Here is a 23,520-nt window from a genome sequence, read left to right as displayed (position 1 = left end):
GCGCGAGAGACCAAGCGATAGAGAGACGTGAGCAGAAGTGGGAAAGGAAGCACCGAATCGGACGAGAGAGAGAGAGAGCGCGCAAGAGAGTGAAGAGAGGGTAAGTGAGAAAGAAGTGGTGCGGAGACGTCGTGCACTGGCATCATCGTAGGCAGCAGCAGCAGCAAGCGCGCAACCCTTTCCCTTTTTCGGAACTCTGCCATCGCCACTTGCCTCGGGGCGAAGATGAGAGGAAAAGCGCGGAGGAGACGACGTCGGCGCGACGCTATACCGGCGCCGGCACACGAGCGCTTCGCTTAAACGCCACCGAGACACTGCCGCGGCCGCCGCGCCCCAAGGACCGATCCTCGACGCCCGAGAGAAATCGCTGTGCGCTGTTCTGGTGCTGTCTGTGCAGACTTTCTCCCAGCGCCGCCGCAACCAAACCGCACGACACCGTTGACAACGCCTACCGCGAGAACGCCGCCAGCCGCCGCCGCGATAGAAACACAAAACAATAAGGGACCTAGTTTGAGTCCGCGCGTTACCACCTCATAACAATCGCGTTCAGCGCTCGGGTTGTTAGCGTAGTATTCGGCGTGAGGGGCACGCTTCGCGCGGCGCGGCATTACTGGGAGAATAAGAAGGTGCTTCTAGGCCGGATCATCATCCGGTATACCAGCCCGGCTAGCTAGCTGTTCTGTATGTGCGTGCTTTCCTTTCTTTCCGCGCGCGCGCGCGCGTAGCCGTTTTCGACGCCAGTAGCTGCCGTTACCGTCGCTAGAGGGGCGAGCGCTCCTTTCGGTTTCGCTTCGGCGTCGTTTTCACCCGTGGTCTGCTCCGCAGCGAAGGCACTTTTTCGTCTGCTTCCGCCGCTCCCCCTGTTTTTCGTCTGCTCCCGCTGCTCCCGCAGCTCCTCATCCTCGGCTTCGTTCGTCTTTCTCTCTTCCACAAACTCTTCTTGCTAGAGTGCTCCTTTGCCCACTCATTTCTTATTCCGAACAGTGTCTTCGTCCTGGGATTCGGCGGAGGCATCATCAAGCCGGAGAGTGTGACATACATCATAGCCACCCCGTACGAGAGTCAAAAGAACACCTCCTCGGTGTTTGTTCAGCGGCTGCGCAGTGGTGCTGCATGCTGCTGCTTGGCGGTTATCCGTTCGCTGTTCGTTCGTTAGTGTCGTAGAATCTTGCTCGTTCCGGGGAGCCGCTGCACAGGGCTGTCGTGTTTTTCTTCCGCTACGCGCTCGACTCGCTCGAACGCTGGTTGGTGCCGTTCTCTGAGCGCGGTTTCTTTGAGAGAGTGCGCGGGCTCGCCAGACAAGGACTCACAGAGGCACCGTGGCGCTCGGACGGTCAACGTTTGCCGAAGTGACTACCGGTGTTGCGGCGCGAAGTGGAACGAGCTCGTCCAAAGTGCTGCGGACAGACCGATTTCGACAGTGAGACGGCAGCGCTGGAACGGAAGGAGGTGTTGCCCGCCGCAAGCTCGCAGTCGCCATGGACACCAAGAAGCCGGAGGAGATCAGGTGAGCGTTGATTTCGAATTATTACTTAACGCGACTCCGGTGGATGCTCGCTGAAACTGGTAGCGAGCGTAATGCGGTTCGACGCACGCATTCATTCGTGGATCTTGTGGCGGCAGTGCTAGTGAGGCAAAGAGAGAAGGAAGTAGAAAGGGTACATGCGCTTACTCTAAACTTGCATTAAAAAAAAAAATCATTAGCGTACACTCAAACTAAAAAAAAAAAAGATGTGTGTGAAAAGTACGAAGGCGTCCCAATCATGAATGCGCGGCTAAAGATGTTGGACTCACGGTACTCTGCATGTCCTAGCTAGGCATTCAAACTTTTTGTCACTCGATATACCGCAATCGGTCCCTTTTCTTCTGATATTGAACGCTTCGACGAACTCGCGGGCCAGCTTTTCACCATGACGGGACCAAATGGTCGTGTCACGAAAGACTGGGCTACACCTGCACATACCCGTTGATGCGCGGCGAGATGGGGAGAGTTCGAGCCAGAGTGTGAACACCTCTGCCCTTACAATCTGACGTTGCCACATGCTTTGCTTTGACCGATGTACGTTTTGCCGCAAGTTAATGGCAATCGGTATACACGGGGCTGGTCGAGCACGCACGAATTCTGAGCCACGATTTTGGCACGTAAACTTCCATAATTCTTTTTTTTTTCTTATACGAACGCTACGCATCTCGCTGCGCAGTGTCGTATGTGTGTGTGTGTTTGTGCACCCTTGTGTTTTTGTGAAACGACCATTGAGCCCCCGTATTGGCCATCAGCTGGCCCGCGAGATCATTGCAGCCTTCTGCAATGATACGATATGATAAGGAAAATATGATAAGGAAAAGGGGTCAACTGCTTTAGTCAAGCGTACAACACTCTCAGTGACAAGTAGTTTCGAATACTTAGCAAGCACTTTGAGAGTGCTGTAAGTCGAAACATTTATCACCACACAGTCACACTTGTGACCCCTTCGTACTTTTCACACACGCGTTTTTCTTTATTTTCCCGTATGCTTACGTTTCTTTTTTCCATATTTTTTTGATATAGAAGAATAGTGGACAGTCAGCCCATTTCCTGCTTCTATACCGCGTTCTCTCTTCGTCTCAGTAGCACTTCCGCCGTGCATTGAACGCTGACGAGATCAGTTTTTCATTCCCAAACAATTAACTTGTACATTCGCTCGCTTGTGGGGCTGCAAGCAATGAGTAGTGGCGCGTATTGTGCCAGTGTACATGCGAAGCGTCTGTTCCTTGAGCTAGTAATGCGTCACGCCTCGCTGCATAATTAACTTTACAGCAAACTTGTTTCGACAAACTGCATCTGTCAGGCAAACGTCCCTGCTAGGTCAAGAAATCTTGCCGGCGCATGTTCCGACAGATGTCTAATCTTCCGAGTAAAGTGGCACGCCTTATCAGGAAATAGCATATCGCGGTTTCGGCTTCCCCGCAGCTATCGGGAGAAAGTGCAATGTAGATAGCGAAACGCGTAGCTAGGTAATTACACGATTGCCGGGAACACTATTTCCAGCACAGGGCGAAAAAGTTGGGATCGCGTCTCCTAGAAGAATGACAAGAGAAAATCGATGAATTTACACTTCGACGACTTTGTTTTCAGCACACCGAAGTGCAAATGGGCCCACGTTTAGCAAATCGTTAGTGTAAAAAGTTACTCAAAGAGTGTATATTAGCAAATGAAACACCCCAACACACAGTTACTGTCGCAACAGCGCGCACAATTACAAACCGGTGTCACCAACTTCCGTATTTTGTAACATGCTTGAACATGTAGTGTACCCAGGCTTCATTGGCACCTTCAAGGAAACCGCTATTTGAGACCCGCTCAACGTGGTTCTTGCTCAGGTTTATTCTGCACAAAGCAGCTCACAGAATTCACTGATCGCTTAGCGTTGGGATTCAACAAATGTGTATAGATAGACGCCACCTTTATTTCGGTTCTCAAAAGTGCATTCGATGTCGTACGGCATGGTTTATTGTGGATCGAACTGACGTTCCTGGGCTTGTCAGGCTCACTATTTGGATAGCTTAAAAACTATCTTCGTGAACGCTAACCGTGCCTTGTAAATAAACGCCTCGTAATTGTCATATGCGATTTCGTTATCTGTAGCACCACAAGGATGAATGCTCGGTCCGTTAGTTATTCTTATATTTCTAAGTACTTGCCCCGTGGAAATGAATCCGCTGTTAGGTTATAGAACGGCCACTGTGCAACATATCACACGGCTGTGTGTCCAGATGGCGTTAATGTTTTGCAGTCTCATATGATAAAAGTTCCTTTTTCTGGTGCGATAAATGAAAGATGGCTTTAAATATATCGAAGTGCTATCACGTTCCTTTCACGAACGAGATAACTGAAGTACATGGTGCTATTTTTATGTGCAATGCGAAAAATACACAGATATAGATAAAAAAAGATGGACAGAATTAGCTATTCCCAGTCTACGATAAATTGACTCGTGGAATCAGCTTTCGCTCTTTAATATTTCTTTTTACGCTGTTGTATCTGCAAAGTGAAACCGTGCTCCCCGCCAATGAAGCAACTGCTCGTTGCATCAGCTCGAAGCATCTGCAACCTCGAGAAAGCAACGTTTGCAAGGCAGAGGCAGATGTAGTGCCCGATCTATGAAGGCCTGACGCTTCCAGAACTCCAGAACGCTTTTGGCAGAACACGCTGTGCAATTGCATTTCTGAAGCGAAATGATGGGGGGGGGGGGGGGGGGGGATGTTCCGTAAGACAAGTCAACCTCATCTCCCGCTCTCGTTTTCCCGGCGTTGAATTTGCAGAAGTGCCTTTGTGTGCACTTAACTACGTACGACTCGTCAACGAATCGTCTGCTAGCACTAAATCGCTTTTCCTATAACTTAGAGGAGACAGGGGGCGGGCGATGGGGGGTCGTCTGCTCAAATGTACCCCTGTTTCACGGGGCGATTTCGGTGGCGATATGAGCCCGACTGAGATCGAATTGCTCGATCGCGATTGGCTCATTTGCGAATGTGCCGGAAGGGAGCCAATCTCGGTCGAGAACTTTGACCCTGACCAGGCTCGACCGCGATCGAAAGTGCCACGTGTGGCAGGTGTAGTACAATCGGAATAAAAGGCGGAAAGCCGACCAAAGCACCGTAGCGAAAGGGGTTAAACGTACGTTTCGGCTGACAATATAGGGGAGCCTTGTTTGTCTGTGTGACAACAGCCTGGAGCGTCCTTTAACCTCTTCAACCACATCGCAGCCGCCGGCGTTCTGATTTCTATCTACTTACTGTGAATTGCGATCCCTACCAACGATTAGACGACGTCCAATATTTCATAACGACGCGGCAGTTGCCTACCAAAATTGCAGATAAGCTTGTCGTGTAGTTCTTTTTTATGTTGCTTTCTTCACCTGGCCGGCGATCGGGCAGAAGACTCAAACGGCGTGATGTAAGTATTCTTAAGGAATCGCAATAAGGCTTGCTTTCACGCTTGGGCTGACGAAGGCCTTACTTATTAACGCGTACAGAAAAGAAAAAAAAACGATGTCCTTATTTCGCAATATCGGGAACCGAAAAGACAGTTCGCCGGCACCGAACGTATGAGCCAAGGCATCTTGCGAAACGAACTAAAGCGACCAGACGCACGTAAAAGCGAATACAGAAAGAAAAAGAACCATAAGCTACCCAGAGACTTCCACGCTTCAATACGGAAGAAAATAATCGGATTATTTTCCGCTTCGCATGACAGCCGGGTGCGACGAGACATGATTTCGCTTTCATTGGGGATCCGGCGGGCACTGCTGGATGACGGCTTTCGCGAATAACGAGTGCACTTCTAGCTTCTATTCTATTATTACTATTATTGCACGGGATAAGCTATGACACAACCAATAGTTCTCAAGAAATAACTTGCTGCTCTCAATGGAAACGTCTGGGCGATTCCTTTGAGTGGTTGTAAAAAGAAAGAAAAAGAAAAACTCAACTTAAGAATGAATAGCGGCCAAGTGAACGCGAAGAGTGGGTGTCCCCGAAATTACAGGAGCGTTAGCGCGACACCTGCTCGTTAACTGAGGGAGCCTTTTTTTTCCCTCCCCGTGGCACTTCCGGGTCGCTCAGAGCATGGTCTTTGTCGCACAATGCATTATTCTCTTCTCTATTTCTCTCGGCATAGTTTTTTTAGCCATTTTGATTGTGAACGAATGTTACCATAGAAGCAACTGTGCATATATGCTGGTGCGTGTAGCAGTATGCGCGTGTGAGTGTGTTTGTGTGTGCGTGTGCATGTGTGTGCGTGTGCGTGTGTGTGTGCGTGTGCGTGTGTGTGTGCGTGTGCGTGTGCGTGCGCGTGTGTGTGTGCGTGTGTGTGCGTGTGTGTGTGTCCATGCGTGCGCGCACGGTTTCAGTAGCAGATAATTTTTTAGAGTGTTCTTTCTTGGGTGCTTCTTATTTTGGAGCCATATTTTTAATGTGCGGGTTGTGGACGAACGTGTGCGAATCTTTATCCTCTTAAGCGTAACTTCGTGCACGTAACCCGCTATATAACCAGCCCTCGTTAATCGAGTCAGTTTATCATTTGTCCAATATTTCTTGTTTTCTTAGGCATTTTTATCATCAGTGTGCCTGCCTGTATGTGTAGGCGCGCGGGCCTGTACCTGTGTGCCTAAGCGAGGGCTTTCGTTTCAGCTTGCACTTTCTCAAACTGGCCCCAAGTGGAGCGGTTTCGTTAGTGATGCGTTATTTATTACAGAATATTTACAGGTCTTCAACTTTCGGCGGATCATTCCGGAGAGAAAATCTCAGTAACTCATTTCTTGTGGGCACATTTTGAAATTGTGAACACGAAGAAATAGTGAATTTGAAGCCAACGGTGTCGCCACGCGCATTTAGCACCTATACCGAGACTATACAGTGTACTCCCCCCCCCCCCCCCCAACTTCAACATATCCCTTCCAAAACTTGCGGAGAAACGCGTCGGTGTTCTTCGCTTTCGTCATCGCGCGAGTGTATGTGTAACACAGGCATTAATGTAAGCGAGGCAAACGTTAGGAAAACGTTGGGAAAACGTTGGGAAAACGTTGGGAAAACGTTAGGTAAACGTCGACAAATGTTCGGTAAGCGTTGAGTAAACGTTGAGTAAACCTTGTGCGTACGTTGGGCGAACATTGGGCGGTCGTTGGACGAGGGTTGGACGAACGTTGAGCGAACGTCGTCGGCTGCACAGCCAATGTTACTGAACGTTGAGCTTACGTTGGCTGTCCTGCTTGAGCATGACTGCCCGGATAACACGAGTGTTGAAAACGGTGGTATGTGCATTTGGCTTAGCGGCGAATGAACGGCGGTGAAGCGTCGGGGCTGCTTGACTTCCGTCAGAAACAACGCAGTATAGAATAAGAAGTTCCCGGTAGGGCGTGAAGCAGCCGTTGTATGGCGCGTGGCGTCTATTCACGTTAACAAGACGTGCTAAGATAAGCTGTCCACGATGTGAATCTTTAGAAATTTCCGTTGCACATGTAGAAGATAAAGAGAGAGAAAGGAAAGGAAGAAATACCCACGGGTGACACTTCGATACCGTGGTATCAATAAACACAGGATCGACATTAGAAGACAAACGAGTGTGAGACTTTGCGTGGCTGTAGTTGGAAACGCATATTGAAGTATATTAACAATCGGTTTCGTAATCTACAGAGCAGCAAGCGCAACCTTCTCGGAAGGGGGTATAAACATTTTCCTCCCACATTTTTAACTGAGAAGTAAGGATTCGATGGTTGATGTGCTGAATGGAATGACTGCATCTTATAAACAGATCATAGCAAGGACATCACATTCAAATTTTATGGTGAGACGACAGACGCATCGTAAGAAAAAAAAAGTGATAAAGTCTATTCAGCGAAATGTTGAAGTCAAGATGTTGATAAAAAAAGTTGGGAGATAAATGAAAGGGTGACGTTAGAATAACTGATCAGCATAGGAAACCCAGCAGGCGCTTAAAGAAATTAAACACGTCTCATGGAAACACTCCTTAGGACGGGATTGGCAGCCTAATGCGAATTAGACACAGCCTCGATTTCTTCGGCGACGTCATTGAATGCCTAATGAGTTGGCATGAAACAGTACACTTATTTTCGTGCCAGGAAATGTGAATTCTTTCGTAGCAACTGATGTTTTCTTCTTCGGTTTATATACATCACTGAGAAGCCAACTTTCCCTGCTCTCACGATGTCGTCATTAAACTGATCCAGCATGTAGTAGCTGCTGTAACAGATTAGGACGATGGAATAAGTGACTCACAAATGTTCCAACTGCTTATCGGAAATTCTGTCTGAAAAAAAGAAACATAAAGCAGATGAACTACCAATTGTAGATTTTAAGCTTTTGCAAAAGATAAACCGTTCTGCTTGGTCTTATATTAATACTATTATTACTATATATATTTTTAATCTCCCCAAGATTGCGTCTAAATCGTCACGGTCAGAATATGCGATGCTCACTGATATTTAGTACATGAACGATTAGCGTACTTTAAGAAGTGGGCACGTGGCTTAGAAAAAGCAAGTAGAAAACGTGGAATGAAACGTGGCTGAGAGAGAGAGAGAAAAAAAAGAACCCTTCTTTTTTAAGCTCGATGTGGCCACGCTAAAATGTTAACTATAGATTCCAAGACTGTCCAGCGGTTGGGGATGAGGGGATGCCGTAGTGCGGGGGGCTGCGGATCAATGTTGCCCCCTGGTTCGTCAACGCGTGCGCCCCCCCCCCCCAAAAAAAATATAAGAAAGACGCAACGGTACACGCGGGCGTTTTTGCATTGAGTTCCCCATTGGAACGCAGCCGCTGCGGAGCGGCATTCGAACCCGCGAACCTCGTGCTCGGTATCGCGACGCCATAGCCACGTGGCAGGTAAAAATATTCATTAGTATGAGCGAAAAAAAAAATACGACTTATATCTCCGCGGTCTAGATAATGGCATTCGCGTCTGCATGATTCCCCCCTCCCCCACACACACTGTAATATAATTTACACTGTTAAAAGTTAATGAGGGTGTAAATCATTCTATAACTTGCACATTTACACTCAAAAAGGAATGTGTGTTGTGTGTGTGTGTGTGTGTGTGTGTGTGTGTGTGTGTGTGTGTGTGTGTGTGTGTGTGTGTGTGTGTGTGTGTGTGTGTGTGTGTGTGTGTGTGTGTGTGTGTGTGTGTGTGTGTGTGTGTGTGTGTGTGTGTGTGTGTGTGTGTGTTTGTGTTTGTGTTTGTGTGAGAGAGAGAGAGAGAGAGAGAGAGAGGAAAAGCAAGGAAAATGCAAGCAGGGAGGGTCAACCAGACGAGCGTCCGGTTTGCTACACACAGCGGAAGAGGAAAAGGGGAAGAGAAAGCAATAAAAAAGGTGTAAGGTTGTGAGTTCTAGACCGATTTACACCCTTATCAGCGTTCAAGAGCGTAAATTATTTAACAGTCCGCCATGTCGGGCGATAACAGAAGGAGCGCCGCTGGTAGCTGCGAATTAGACGACGAAATCTGAGGCCTCCACGGTTCCCTTCTTTTGCCCCTCTCTGAGACGGCATCGCCCGCACCGAACAATCAAATGTGCGCAAAATCAATGTCGTCACGTTCGACGTCCCTCCAGAATCCCATGGTAATGACGGGACTAATTAAACCGGCCATCCGATTGAGCCTCACGCCACTGCGAGGAAAGACAAACGCTGCGACGTCTTGTCATCGAATTTCAGCGAGAAGATCGCGTGCGACGTCCGCCCGCTATAACTGAAGGCTTTCGAAAACGTTTTCGACGATATCGTGGGAACCGAAACTCGCAGCGGGCTCGTATGAGTGCGCCGTTTGCGTTGCTTTATTGAGTAACGCGTCTGCCCAGAATTGTAAAGGTACACGTCAAGACTTGCGGAAATAAGCGCGCGCAAAGCGGCGCGCTTATTACGTCAGCGCCTGTGGTGTCGTCGTCGCGCGTCCCGCCTACGTTTTGCGCTGTTAACACCAGGATGGAAGAAAGAGAGAAAGCAAGCACGTGAAAGGCAGGGAGGTCAACCAGAAGAGCACCCGGTTTGCTACCCTACACTGGGGGTGGGGGAAAGGGGAATAGAAAGATGAAGAGAGTAAGCACTGAGTGCGTGTGGGAGGATGCACAGGGACACTATGAGCGGTCTCTTAAGCCGGTGCACTTCAAGTGTGGCACTAGTGCACGAATCGCTTTTCGCGCAGAAAACCAACAAGCGCAAGCTGCTATTCTAGAGAATTCTTGCCGTGAAGTAAGCGCCTTGCGCGCGCTTACTTCCGCAAGTGAGGACGCGTATCTTAACGCCCAAGGAAGCTGCAGAATACCTCGTGTACGGCACGCAGATAAACTGTAAAAAAAAAAAAACTCGAAACGTATCTATAGCAGGCTCCGGTCGGGCATTGTAGCCACGCTTTGCACAAAATGCGCGTGTGGCGTCATCGTAGAAACAAAAGTCTTGAACGGGTAGGCAGGACGACAACACGCACTAGAGAACGAACACGCGAGGGATCACTCGCGACTTCTGGCACCGTGACCGCGCTGTCGACTTTGTGATGTCCGTTCAAAGTGCTACGTCGAGGAAAAAAAAACGAAATAAGAGGGAGCAAGTTGTTTCGATTTTCCTCGATGTGGAACTCTGTATGCGCATTACAGGGTTGACAGCGGCCGCGTCGCTGAACCGTGAGTGATCGACGATTGAAGCAACTTGTTCAGCTTCAAGATAAGTGGTTGAGAGCGAATTTGTACAGAAATGAAAACAGTAATACGTAATGGTATTTGGCGAAGGAATACGAAACTTTGCCCGCCAGCATCGCCCCTGGGAGTCAAAGCTCATGCGGTTCAAACCTATGAACCTTTTAACCTATGGCCCAATAACCTATGAACTGTTGTGAACTATTACGGGGCAACGAAGAGATGGCGCATGGTATAAGCGCCATCTCCGTTATGTTAGTTGATAATGAAGTGGTTAGAAAATTTAAAAAATATTTTCGCAAATACGTATAAAATATTGGCGAGCGAACGCCTGTTTGACTAGGAATTAGTGTAAGACTAAGAATCAGCTTGAATAGACGTAAAAAATATAAATATCCAATCTCTTATAGATGAGTGGCCGTGGATAGATAGAGCAAGAAAATGGTCCCGCGCAATTTTTCACTTCTTTCTGCTATTCTGAAAAAAAAAGAAGAAAAAGAAATATATCAGTCGCCATTTCTGAGCGTTATCGTAAACATTGATTGAATTGCTTCCGTTCACGCCCGCCGTGGCGCTTCATAATTGTTCGTATTCACGTCCGCAGTCACCGCTGTTGCCAAAAATACACGCGAGGCAATGTTCACTGCACGTGTCCTCAACTAACTTCATTCGGTTCCTGGACTCAGATACAGAACTTTTAGCTCGTGTGTTCTGTGTTCAGCGTTTTTCTAGCACCAACTGTGATGACATAACCGACGTCATCTATAAGCGCCAACCTTATTACATCTTGCCAGTGCAAAAAAAAAAAAAAAGACAGAACATTTACATAACACTTACGATAATACGAAGTGCATAATGAACATCTCACACTGCATTTCTTAAGTGCAACAAAGCACTTTCAAAAGCGGGTTCACGAGCATACAAAACGCGTGTCCCTAAGGGACCAAAGTAATCGCCACTCACTGTATACGCAGCCGATTGCTTATATACGCAGTGCAAGATGTATAATCGCCACTTATAATCTACTGTACATGCAAGCGAGGCTTCGCCAGTCTTCCTATAGCCCATTGCTCATACTCGTTCGTTCTTCGAAAAGGAATAGAAAGTCCACTTCACGCCCCCTTGTCGTGACCAGAAATGGCGGTCTCTGCAACTTCCGGAAGCCGAGTCGACTCGCGCAAATATAAGGTCCACGTCACGCGATAACGGACAATCGAAACAAGCGTCGTAACGCGAGCGCGTATTCAACAACCACCAATATCGAATTTCGCTTTTCGTACCTCTCTCTCCATCACCTCTCTTTCCTTTTCTTTTCTTTTCTAGTCATTCCTCGGGCTTGTACGCCTGCCTCGGCCCGTTATTTGTCAGCACGGAGGGCGTGAACGCTATCGAAAGCGCCCGAGTTGAAAAGCCCAAGGTGATTGGTATTGTTGGCAAGGAGATAAAAAAGAAAACAGAAAGACCTATAGGCTTTGCTTTTGAGCAAGACACGCTCTCTGTATACCGTGTCATTCACTTCTGCCGCCCCCACCAACTGGCACCACAGTGAATGAACAATGCGGCCAAAATGGGCTACGACGCCGCCGACGCCGCGGACAAGTTTGTACAGCGGGGGCCATTTTAGCCTCGCTCTATTATACGTTCGCGTGCTCAGGGCGCGCATTCGCGGTTTTGATTTGCGCAGCCGGCGTGAGATTTGTCCCCTGTGCGTCTTTTTTTTTTTTTGTCTGTTCGGCCGTCACGTCGTCCTCCTCGCTCTTCGTGTTCGTGCTTTTTTCTTTGTTTGTTTGCTTTTCTCTTTGTTTTTGCTGTTCCTCGTGCTCTTGCGTCAAGCTTGTCGTGACCGGTGTCCCCCCGTTCCGTCGTCACCGCATCGTGTCCGTGCCGGTCCCGGCAGTTTCCTTTTCCTTTCTCTGCCAGCTTATCCTCAATCGCTTCTCTACTGCTTGCGTTCTGCGACACCCGTTGCAGTTTAAGCGATCCTTGCTCTAATACAGCCACAAGAGAGGGCTCGCGCAGCCCGATGTACCAGGATAGCAGCCGAAGGAGCTGGCTGGAGTAAGTAGCAAGCCGCCACACGTTGCTTTCTTTCTTTTTTTTTTTATGGCGAAAGCTTTATATGGGGGGGGGGGGGGGTGACTAACTTTCCATAGTTTTTTCGGCGTCCTGCAACGATTTGTAACAAACCTATGCGGGTGCAGTGCGGCGGCGCATATGTCAAAATGCGAAACAGATTGGAACGCTCGCCGCGAAAAATAGCGTGACGTCAAGCTTATCGCAGTATATAAGCAGGAGAGCTATTGGCGATAAAAACAGCGGCGTTATCGATGGGGCGGATACGTTTAGTTCGTACACCCGAAGAACAACATGCGTACGAGGAGCGCCGGAGGGAACAGCGACGAGAATGTAAACGGCGCCGGCACGAAACGACCACAGACGAAGAACGTTCTCCCGGTAATGAACGAACAAATGAGAACCATCCCACTATGTGAAGATGGAATGGCAGCGAAACCACTTTGATTTTTGTTTGAGAGCTTTGACTGTCGTCAGCGTTCGCTGCCACTCTATCTTCACTGAGTAGAATGGTTCTCATTTTTATTTTTTGCTCCCGCATGACCCACCCTCTGTATCGTGACGTCACGACACGTATTCCTGTTGGTCAACAAAATCAGAACTGACACGTAGAAAGGCTATTATAATAAATAATTTACAGCTCTCTGAAGCTTGCCAGCATCCTTTCTAGATTTTCGACGTCAAGGACCTCAATTTCACGCAAAAACAAAAAGCAAATGACACGCCAGCAAACCTTTAAAGTCACGATACAATGCGGAACACAACGGGTATACACTAAATATAAGCTGGACAGGCGAATCGCCGCGTCTGTCTATAGGCAACTCTTTCTTTCGTGCGTTCCTTCTTTCTTCCTTTTTTTTCTTTTTTCATATATATATATAAAGCTGCAGATATTGTTACCAGACGTGAAGCACGCACCGTGGGCATGGCACGGTCGTCACTCAGAGACGCCAGATCGTCGTTTCCCTGTTTACCATTCACCTGAACAGCCGCAGCTCGCCGTCTGCTCGCTTCCTATTCCACCACAGCTGTATTCTTTCGCTTAAGTTTACCTTTGCCATGTGTGCGCGCCACGGTCACGCATAAGTCGTAGACGTCCGGTTACGTCTGCTTACGTCTGTCACGGATGTCGAGAATCTTGACAGAAAGGTCTTGTTTATTACGGTCCCTTTGTTCCTGCATGCCTCCACGGAACTTCGCTGCTTGCGGTCGCGCGCGATTATTCTTCGCAAAACGAATTACCGTGCAGTGCCGGGCCGCATCCCCATGAACCTGTTAGATATTACCCCTCGTTCTGTACAGCACTAAACCTTCGCTTTCTTGCCTTTTCCGGTTGAAAGGCAACCTTGCGAATCGTTCCACGTAACTACTGCTAAGACTTGTTTTTTTTTTCTCTTATTCTTTGCTTTCTACCGCGCTACAAGGAAGTCATCGCTTATAGAAGCAAAAGCGAAGTGAGAAGTAAAAAAAAAAAAAGACGAACGCTGATTTTACTCTTCGCAGAGGCTGCGTGTTCGAGCAAAGGGAAATCCCTGTACGATTCTCCAGAAACACGGCGTATATTTTTTTTTCTTTCGTACCTGTACGTTTGTTTGTACAGACTACGACGCTTGGCTCCACTTCATTCTTTAATTATTCTCTTACATTGCAGTCATCAACTCTCCCGGACATTTCACGTTGAGTTTCGCGTCGCCGAATGAGTGCCCACGTGGGGTGACGCAGTTCGACGACTTTCGCCGATCGTCTCGGCCGAGTGAGCGCGCGGGCTTTGTAAAACTTATTCGTGTGCGTCATGGGCAGAATTCCAACTCGTGTATGTATATGTGCTAGCCTCATAGCGTCACGTCGGCTACAGACTTGGTCTGACGTAAAGAGAGACGCCGTCTCGGCTGGTCGAGCTCGCGTTCGTCGTTACGAGTAAACGGTTCCAGCGGCTTCCATCAACGTGTGTGCGTGTGCGTGTTTGTGCCGCTCTACTTCGCATTGGTTTCTCCCGGTCGTACTTCGTTTCGGGTTCGAAACTGTAGAAAAATAATGAAAAGTCAGACCGAAATGGTCAACCGCGTACGTCTTTCTTTTCTCTCTCTCTCTCTCTCTCCGCACGCGCAATCGTTACGCTTGGCATGCCTGTAAAGTTGCCACCACAGTTTAACGCCTCGGTGAGAAAAGCGTTAAACCTCGAATGTTTCTTTCACTTCCGCTTCGAGTCTACGTCCGTGTATTCCAAGAACTGTGACCTATTGCTCGAAATCACGCTGCCTTTTTTCCTATAGCCAATCTCGTGTGAAATGTCGTTGAGCATGTTGCGGTATATTCAACTTTTATTTAAATCATTCGGTCAATCGATCCGTCTGCTCTAGTCTGCGTAAACATTTTTCTCTTCGTTTAGGCTTTTACTTTTACTTTTTCTGCAAGCCAGGCACACCAGTTACCGTGTTTAAATCTTGCATTGAACCAAATTCACGTGCACTGGCCGACAAAGCAAAATATGTTTCCAGTTAGATACATGAGAATAACCGTACGTATCAAGCTCGCCTGTCAAAGAAAGCCAGCTGAACTAAATCAGCGGGTTTAATTCTCGTTCTGAGTGAGATGTACGAGTCAACCGCCCTAGAATCTGGAAACGGACTGTGGAATTTACAGTGGTTATCAAAGACGAGTCAGACTTAGTTCATCTGCCGCGCTGTAGCGTCTCTACCACGTTCACGGGGTTATAGATAACCTCTCAAGTGTATGTGTTTTGAGAACAAATAAACATAATAATAATAAGGCTTACAGGAAAAGCAGGGCAAGAACCAAGGAAACGAAACATAACCGCCTTCACAAACATAGTAACAGGCGCGGGCTAACGGTTTAGTATTCAGTGTCGCGCCGATCATGTAAACGTTCACGTGGGCGTAATTGCACACACTCACACCGGAGATTGCACGACCTCTGTGTAGCGTCGACACGCCCACTGGCTTTTTTTTTTTTTTTCGACCGCGCCCGCAGCAACATCGTCTCGACGCGCCTTAATCTGATCTCCAGTCCACGTGCGAGAAACACGTGACCGGGATGACGCGCCGTGGCTTGTCGCGCGTTGAATATTTATTACTTCGCACAGAACTTTCGCCCATGTCTATTTAAGGAGCCCAGGGAATCCAGCAGACTTTTTTTCCCCGCTTGGGCTGCCGGCTTGTCTGCACCGGTCCGTGAATATAACGATGACTCGCATCATACCTCTTTTCTTTTTTAGAGCTAGTATGTTGTGTTTGGAATATGTATGTACCCTTATGTGGAGAAAGGGGTAGCCTCAGTTTCCTTACTGTACCTTGTGAATGCAAGTCCTGATAAAGACTACTTTCTCATTGGTGTATAGTTATTAAGCAACACTGAAGACTGCGTTTCAAGCCATTATCTGCAGATGTTTCTTTGTCGAAATGTCTTTTATACAAAAACTTCTTGCTTGTTTTTACCCCTCCGATTACAAAATATCAGTAGAACAAGGCTTCCCAGGTCATACATTGAGTCGCGAATTATGGAACAATCCTCCGCGCGGTATTGGTCTTTCATCGAAGAAAAATTGATGGCAGCACCTCTCTGACCTGAAGTGGTCACTATGATTCGAAGATATATTAGGGCCATTCATGGGCGAAAAGATTGTAGCGGGATGATTTTCGAACCTCCTCGAATGCACTCAAGGGAAGCTGCGTTTCGCTAGCAACTCCACGTCGAAGGAATCAACGACGAGCACCATGGAAGCCGAGTGTCCTTTGACGCTACATAAACACTTCTGCTGTAATCCGCTCTTCAAGAGCAGAAGTAAGTGCTGCCGACACTGCAACAGCAAACGTACTGCATGCAAGTGCTTCTGCAGAACTCCTCAATTGCCGAAGACACTTCTGATGCAGCACTGTGTTCCACCCTCTCGAGTCGAAGTGCTTTGAGTACGAACAGGCGCAGAGATCGTCGCAACCCTCTGCGTTTCGGTGAAACAAGAGTCCTTCATGTCACCAAATTTCCTACCAAACGGTACAGCCAAAGGTGCCCAGAGGCCAATGCACCGAATACAACCAGGTGTCGTCTCCGACATTTCACCACAACCCCCTGTCTAGCTGGCTTGCACGCAGACTTTGTACACGAAGAAAGCAAAGAAAGAGAAGTGTTTTCTGCAAATAGCAGCGAGTGGAATAGAAATCTTCTATCACACAGTCCTACCCGGCCACGGTCTGGCGGCAGTTAACCGCCTCCTGCCGCTAATTCCAAGGCCGTCGTTTCTGATTACCGCGGCCGATGACTGCATATACATACGGGTGATGACGACACGGCATTAAACGGTTGGTGCGCTCAGCCTTCGAGGTGCATTAGGAAACCACCGATGATGATGCCCGCTCATTTTGAGCGTGGCAGCGTGTGCATGTCTCCTGTTAAACGCACGTGGAAATGTATGAAAGTGGTTTAGTCATGGTACCTGCCATCAGCTTTCCAGAAAATAGACACTAATTTGACAAAGACCGGTGTATCGTCACAGACGGTGAAAATAAAATAAATCGTGTAGTACCTTTCGAATAGCGCGATATGAGATGCAAATGAAGCACTCAGCGTTAACATGACAACTCGCTACAAGATATGGCATCTTCAGCTCTGTTTCTGCCACGAAAAGTGGTTTGTACCAAGGAAAAGTGTGAGGGCACGATTAACTATGTCCACGAAATCCCCCGAAAGAAAGCACGCGGACGAGAGAATTCGCGAAAGAAAGCCGACTTTCTTCTGCGCCTACGACTGCCACTTGGAACAGCGAACTACAGACCAAACTTTATACGACCAACTTTCCAGTGCGTTCGCAAATTTCACTATAGGTGTGGCCGAATTAGGAACGAATTCGGTCGTTTCGGCGGGGCTCTGGTCTGTACCTATGTACTTTTGTACTTTTGTACACGTGTGCACACGCAGACACTGATTTCATCACCTAATCGTATATTGTTCGCAGAAAACAAAGTGGCGGTTTTTCACATTCGTATAACACACAGTTTGTAATGAAATCTGACTTTAAAGAAAGCTCTTATCTGCACTCAGCTGCCTGCTACACGCTCTCGGGACCATATACGTATATGCACTGTACGCACAACACCGCGTCGCGCCCGAAATTCTCGCGTAGACCTCGTTCGGCTTCGCGCCGATGTGCAAAAAAAATACAGAAAAACAAAACAAAGGAGATAAAGAAAGTAAGAAAGAAAAGGAACGTGCGCGGAAGTTTGCGCCGCACGCACGCGCATGTGAATGGCGGCAGAAACGACGTCGGCCCACGGCTCTGCGCGGGCCAACCCTAGGCCTGCGTCGCGCCGAATACAACGAAGACGACGACTACGCCCAGGCTGCGCATTCGTCTCGGAGGACGTGATCGAATTGCACGAAGAGCGCGCGCAAGCCGCCGTCGCCCGAGCGGTCCGACTTCAACCTTGAATGTGGCGGCCCTAAGAAAAACACTGATCCCGTGGCCTTCTCCTGCTTCCCACTTGCCTTCTCTCTCTCTTTCACTCCTCTCTCCTTCCATCCATCCTTTCGGGCTATTTTTGTTTCGCTAATTGTTTATTTTAGGCTGAAAAAAAAAATACTCACGGCGGACTTGGCCGAGTTCGTGCGCGTTCAAGGGCAGACTATTTGACTGCGCGCATTTACACGCGTCAACTGTGTTGTCTGCCTTTCTTTTTTTTTTTTTTGTTGCCAACGTACCATCGTTCGGCAGGGATATGTCAATGTTTTCTATTGTTGCGAGGTTACGAGGCGTGAATGCTTAAGGGCCAACGCGGCGGATGTGTGTGCATTGCTTTAACAGTGACGGCACACGATGTAGTCGATTGTCGCGATGTGCCGACGCGTTTCGTAAGTATACCAGTGCTGGCGTCAGTGATGCCTCAGTGAGAAAGGAAGATGCCGTACGATGAGCAAGAGCCTGAAAAATGGATACTTAATAAATCTGAAATCGGCAGACATGCAGAACCACGTTAGTGTTCAGGTGTCGCTCTCGTGATCCGAGTTTAAGCAGTCGCTTCCGAGCGTGCGTGTAGCCACATTTCGGTGGATGTTGATGGAATTTGGGTGGTCCATACGTCAACCCAGAGCGCTCCATTGAAACGTCTCTTGAGGCGGACACAAAGTTTCGGAACTCTAACCATCGCCGGCATTGAGGACACGTCGCTCCTGTTTCAGTCCACCGAAAGAAATATATCCATCCCGTCACATTTCGAACAGCAATACAAGGAAACCGTGAATCTGTATGAACGACACATCGCGCCGAAGAACTTGATCAGTGTTGAAAACTTGTCCCTCCTGTCCCCTCCACAGAAAAGGAAAAAAGAAATGGCTAAGAAGCAGTACCATTAGCTGTGGTGTAACGATATGCAGCAATCTCGAATCTTGCATAGCATGCAGTCTTGAGGGAATACGAGCCCGAAGTTGCACAGGGGCTTTGCACAGGGGTTTTGCAGAGCGCTTTTACACAGGGGGTTTTGGCTGCTGATTTTTCAAGTAGCTGAGGTGGAGGTCCTGCTTCGTCGCTTTCGGACGCCAACTATACGCTCAACGTAAATAACGAAGACAAGCCGGGAGACCTCAAGGCGTTTATTACCGTATGAGACTTCTTTCATGCCAGCGTTCAAACGGGGGCGCACCCGCCAAAATGCAAGCGACGTTTTCCCACTCGCGGCACGCTTCATAACCAAACAAGAGCAGTAGAAAGCAAGAGAAAAAATACAAACAAGGAAAAAGAACAAGCAAATGGATCGAAAGAAAGAAAAGAAAGCTCGCAAACGAACGATTTCCGGTCACCCGGATTTCTCGTATTCCGCGTGGGAGAAAACACCGGTTTGCATCGGTGTTTTTTGCGAAATCGACGTTTTCCTTTTTTTTCGCGGATGAATGGGCAACCCCCACACGATCGGGGGACTGCGAAAGCGCATTACCCTTTCTGAGGTCCAAATGCACAGCGCCGAAAACCGTGCACTGAGCGAGAAACTCGCTATGCTATGTATAGTACGCTGGTCCCGTTTGCTTCTGTAGTCTCGTACTTGGGCGAGAAAAGCAGGATTTTGATTCCCCTTTGGTGCACTTGCGTCATTTCAAATACCGCATCGTTTCGGTAACCCTTCTTCTATTTCTCTTTTTTGGGGGAGGGGGGGGGGGCAGGATCTTTCGATGGTAGAACCCTCTATCACGGGCGCAGTACGATAACGTTACTGAAGGGGTCGCTCATTACTGGAGCGGGTCGCACTTGTTTCCTAAATGTAAAGACGACAGTTTGTGGCTTTGCAATATGCCTTCCGCGTGTTCGCTTTCACAGGCGCACGCACTTTGAGTGTGGAGCGCCTCCTCTATCTTGTTCGAGTTGTTTCTCTTCGGAGAGTTAGCCCGCGCCTCATTATTGGCCCTAACTCGGGTCCTTTCGAGTAAATAAAGTGAAGTGAAATAACATCACTGAGCCGTAGCAGTGGCTTAAGAACTTTAGCTCGTGAATGACCGAGTCGTCTTTTGCTTTTCACTTGATAAAAATGCGAAACGAACGAATTAACACGCAGACAAGACCGAAAAAGGTATCTGTGTGTGTGTTTTTTTTCTGAAGTATATTCAATAAATTAATTGAATGAATATTAACTAACGCAGTTTAAAACGTTTCTTTCTTTCTAATGGGGGGGAGGCGGACCTGGAGGGGAGTCGCTGGCCGTTGCCTACATTAGTGGCCCACGTCCGCTGTATACCACCAGCTCTTTCACGCTCGCCATAAGAACACGGGGCTGCTGAAGACGCAAATAGAAAAAAAAAACAAGAAAAAAGAAAGAAAGAAAGTAATCTCTATTCAATGTCAAACGTTTGGTAGACAACATTCAGATAGCACAAAGTGAGTTTTCAACCGGTCACTTGTCAATGGCGGAGCGTTACACTTGACTGCTTAACGTACCCAACTACGAAGTACCGTTTTGAAAGCTTCTAGGCGCGCGGCTGTGTTTAGGAGATTGCTGGCAAAATTTCTTACTCCCCGGTTTTCAGAATTGTCTTTAGGCCACCTCGGTTTGAAGCTGTCTGACAGACCACTTGGTACAGAGGTATAAAAAGCTGTGATTTGCTGATTATTTCGTGATTTTTTTTCTTAATTACCCTTCCAATCAGCTAGAGCATGAAGTTCACGCTTTCCTGCCAATTATTCGAGATTATCTCAAACCCCTGGGCGTGACTGAGGAGTCACCGCAGAATGGAACGTTGCGCTTTCTCGGTCTTCGCCTGTCGCTGCGTGATGATCGCTATTGCTGGCATTATGAGCCACGCGCAAGTAAACCCATACTCACTTACCACTCAGCGCAATCTAAATTAGTCAAAAGGGCGATTGCGAGCCTGTGCTTCAAGAATGCCCTAGCGAAATCGTGCCACCGTTTAGTTGCCTTGAGCTTTGACCAATAAAGAATGAGGCTGATTCCTGCTGGTTACGTAACTCAGCCCGGGCTGGTTTCTGTGGCTGAGCGCATTCTGAGGGACAGCAAGAACGTTGGTCAAACCGTGGCCAGACGGTTTGAGGCGCGGGAGTCACATAAATGTGTTACCGTGCATGCACACCGTCTCACATAATTCGAAAGAAAATCGCTCGACAAACTAATGTGCTTTTGATCTGTTCAGCACCAGTAAAGCTGGGGAGGCTGTGCAAGGTCACGGCTCCAAACGCACAAAGAGCAGTGGAGCAAAGAGCAGGAAAGAACCACACACAAAAAAAATTGCAGATTCTGCTGAATGCGTAATTTATTGCTTACCATCGTCATGCGGTCGCAGCTATGGTGGGCAAACCGGTCGTTGCATCAACGATCGGTTGCGCGAGCGCACTTATAACGTCCAAAACGTGGCCGGTGGTTTTCTGGCGATGCATTGTAATAGTTGCGGTTGCGTTGTCTTGATTTACACTAGTAGTATTGTTGTTCGATATATAGGAGTGAACTTAGAAGATAGCTTATAGAAGCAGAAGAAACAGAAAAGATGGGTGAAATGGGCGTAAGCATGGCGTCGAAAGCGCTGACGAGGAAATAATTTTGATTTTGTGAGTGTGCCATCCTCGCTCGTGTAGAAATGCTGACTCGTGGTGCCTTTGAAGTGATATTGATGTGCTCAGATTATGTGATGTATAAAAAGTGGCATCGGGATCAAAAATCAATTGTTGGAAGTTGCACCTATGCGTGTGCATATGTGTGCCTTTTTTTTTTCTTCCCTGTTTTCCGCTCCCTTGTACAGTTCTTAAACATTAGGGTTCTCGTTCTACATCTCTTTTTTTTTTCTTTTTTTACTGCGAGAATTTTGCGAGTCGCTTTATAGATTCACTTTTTTCTTCACCAGCAACTGCTTAGCCTTCTTGCTCGTCGCTGCAACTTTCGTTTAAAAAAAAAAATGGCAAACACAGAAACGAGGAACGCGCAGCCACGAAGAGCAGTGCAAATAGCAACCGGCAAAAGCGGTTTCAGCTAGTGTGTATACAAGGAGCACCCTACCGTACCCTCCCCCTCTACCCCTCCCCGTCTTCTTTGTGGGGTCGAGCAAGAAATGGGGGCCCACGAAGCAGCTCTGCGCGCGCGCTCTCGGTTGTCGACAGCGCGACCCAAACAAGAACGGTGCCTTCGCCGAGCTAAGTTCCCCCGTCCCTGTTCACTTTCGTTCACGGAACGCGTCGTGAGGTGGGCAGGGCGCTCCGCGCACGGCAACCTTGCACAACGGAGCTCCTTTATTGCCCGCTTCCCTCTTCTTTCGGATGGCAGGCGCGCGCCGCGTCAAGAGCAGCTGCCCTCTTCGCGACTCCCGTTCACTCCGCCTCGGGCCTTACATGCCACGTCCTCCCAGAAGTTGCACGCAGCGAGAGGGGGGCGGCGAAGCTGTTAGCCGGAGCTCCAAACCGTCCTCCAACGGGCACGGGGCATTCGCCGAGGTTCTTAGCTCTAGTACCAGGTCATCCTGGTAAGCACAGTGTACGCGGGCCTGGCTTGCCGCTCAGATCTTTTGCTGTTCCTGTAGCTACTGCTGTCGTGACGTCTGTGCTCGAGAGTCATCGGTGCGTTTGGCCTAAGGAACTCCGGGTTCTGTGTGGCTCGCTGATCGGAGCCAACAGGCAATAATGAGACGAGGAGACACCCGTTTGGGGCCTCGGTGCTGACCGGCGCGGTGGTTGCGCTGGGCTTGGTGGTCGTGTGCTGTTCGGCATGTGTTGCTCCACTGAATGCTCTGCAATTGGCCCAGCCTGGTTCTCTCTCTTGCCGATTTCGGTACTACGTTGTCAAGCAGCCATTCATTCCACAGGAATAGTAGAACCGTCCGGTGCATTGGTGCTTCTGTGTACGTAGGTGAACGAGCTTGTAGCTCGGCTGCCTGTCGCCGGAAATTCAGCTCCGCCTTGTCAGGAGTTGCTCGTGCCTCGTGTTGACGGTAGTGCTTCATTCGTTCGAACCAAAAGAGCCATTTCGTTCCGAATGAAATGGCTTGGTTCCGTCGCCGTTTTTCCTGCGCCCGCTTGTTCTTTGGCATGCAGTCGTGCACGGAACTAGCCGGCTGGTACGAAAGGCAACCCTGTCTGGCGAAGACGCTACCGTACCTTGCTAACCTGCTTGGATTCCTTTGCGTACGCTATACTGCTGTACCTTCGTGCTTCAGACAGAAAGGTTGAGCGGGGGAGACAAACGGCAGAAAAACAAACACGAGATGAAAGCAAGTGAGAGCCCGGTACCGGTGCCTTGCAGTGGTAAGCCAGGCGAACCGTTTTGGTTTGCTGCCGTCATGCCGCAAGGCATCGTTTCCGAGGAGGGGACTGCGGCATCTGAACTTGTGAGCCTACAAAAAAAAAGAAAGAAAGAAAAACTGAAAAGAAAGAGAAAGGAGCTGCGGAAAAGAGCGGTGAAACCAACTCTATATGGTCCAGTTTCACTGCATTTTCATTTCCCTCATATCACGCGAGAAGGATTGGCTGAACCCTTCCTCAATATCGCTCCAGCAACTAACACACTTGTTTACCGAGGAGAGCTTATTCGTTCTCCGTAGCCTGTTTGTCTTTCCCGTGCAATGCACAGGGGACGACATGTCATGTGTGTTTGTGCTTGGTTGTGCGTGCGTGCGTGCGCTGCCGATTCAGCACCGGGCTATTGGCTTTCAGACGAGAAGTTTGATTTACCCACTTTCCCGGCCTTTCCTTGACTTTCGCCGAGACCCGACGAAACCCGAGTTGTGTGTGCAAGCAAGAGTGAACGAGGAGCCAAAGTGTGTGTGCGTG

General features: G+C 48.5%; 1 protein-coding gene across 1 annotated transcript in view; it reads left to right on the top strand.

Annotated features, from left to right (window-relative positions):
• The first annotated feature begins 280 nt into the window (after positions 1–280).
• Positions 281–23,520, top strand: part of LOC142575617 (neprilysin-1-like) — a 99,984-nt gene continuing 76,744 nt past the window's right edge. Inside the window, exon 1 of the mRNA XM_075685117.1 lies at positions 281–1,507. Coding sequence (XP_075541232.1) covers positions 1,479–1,507 — 29 coding nt within the window. The 5' untranslated portion in view covers positions 281–1,478. The remainder of the gene's footprint in view (positions 1,508–23,520) is intronic.

Source organism: Dermacentor variabilis, chromosome 3, assembly GCF_050947875.1.
Source record: "Dermacentor variabilis isolate Ectoservices chromosome 3, ASM5094787v1, whole genome shotgun sequence".
Lineage (NCBI taxonomy): Eukaryota > Metazoa > Arthropoda > Arachnida > Ixodida > Ixodidae > Dermacentor > Dermacentor variabilis.
Note: the sequence above shows the minus strand (reverse complement) of the source record. Positions and strands in the feature narration are given on the sequence as shown.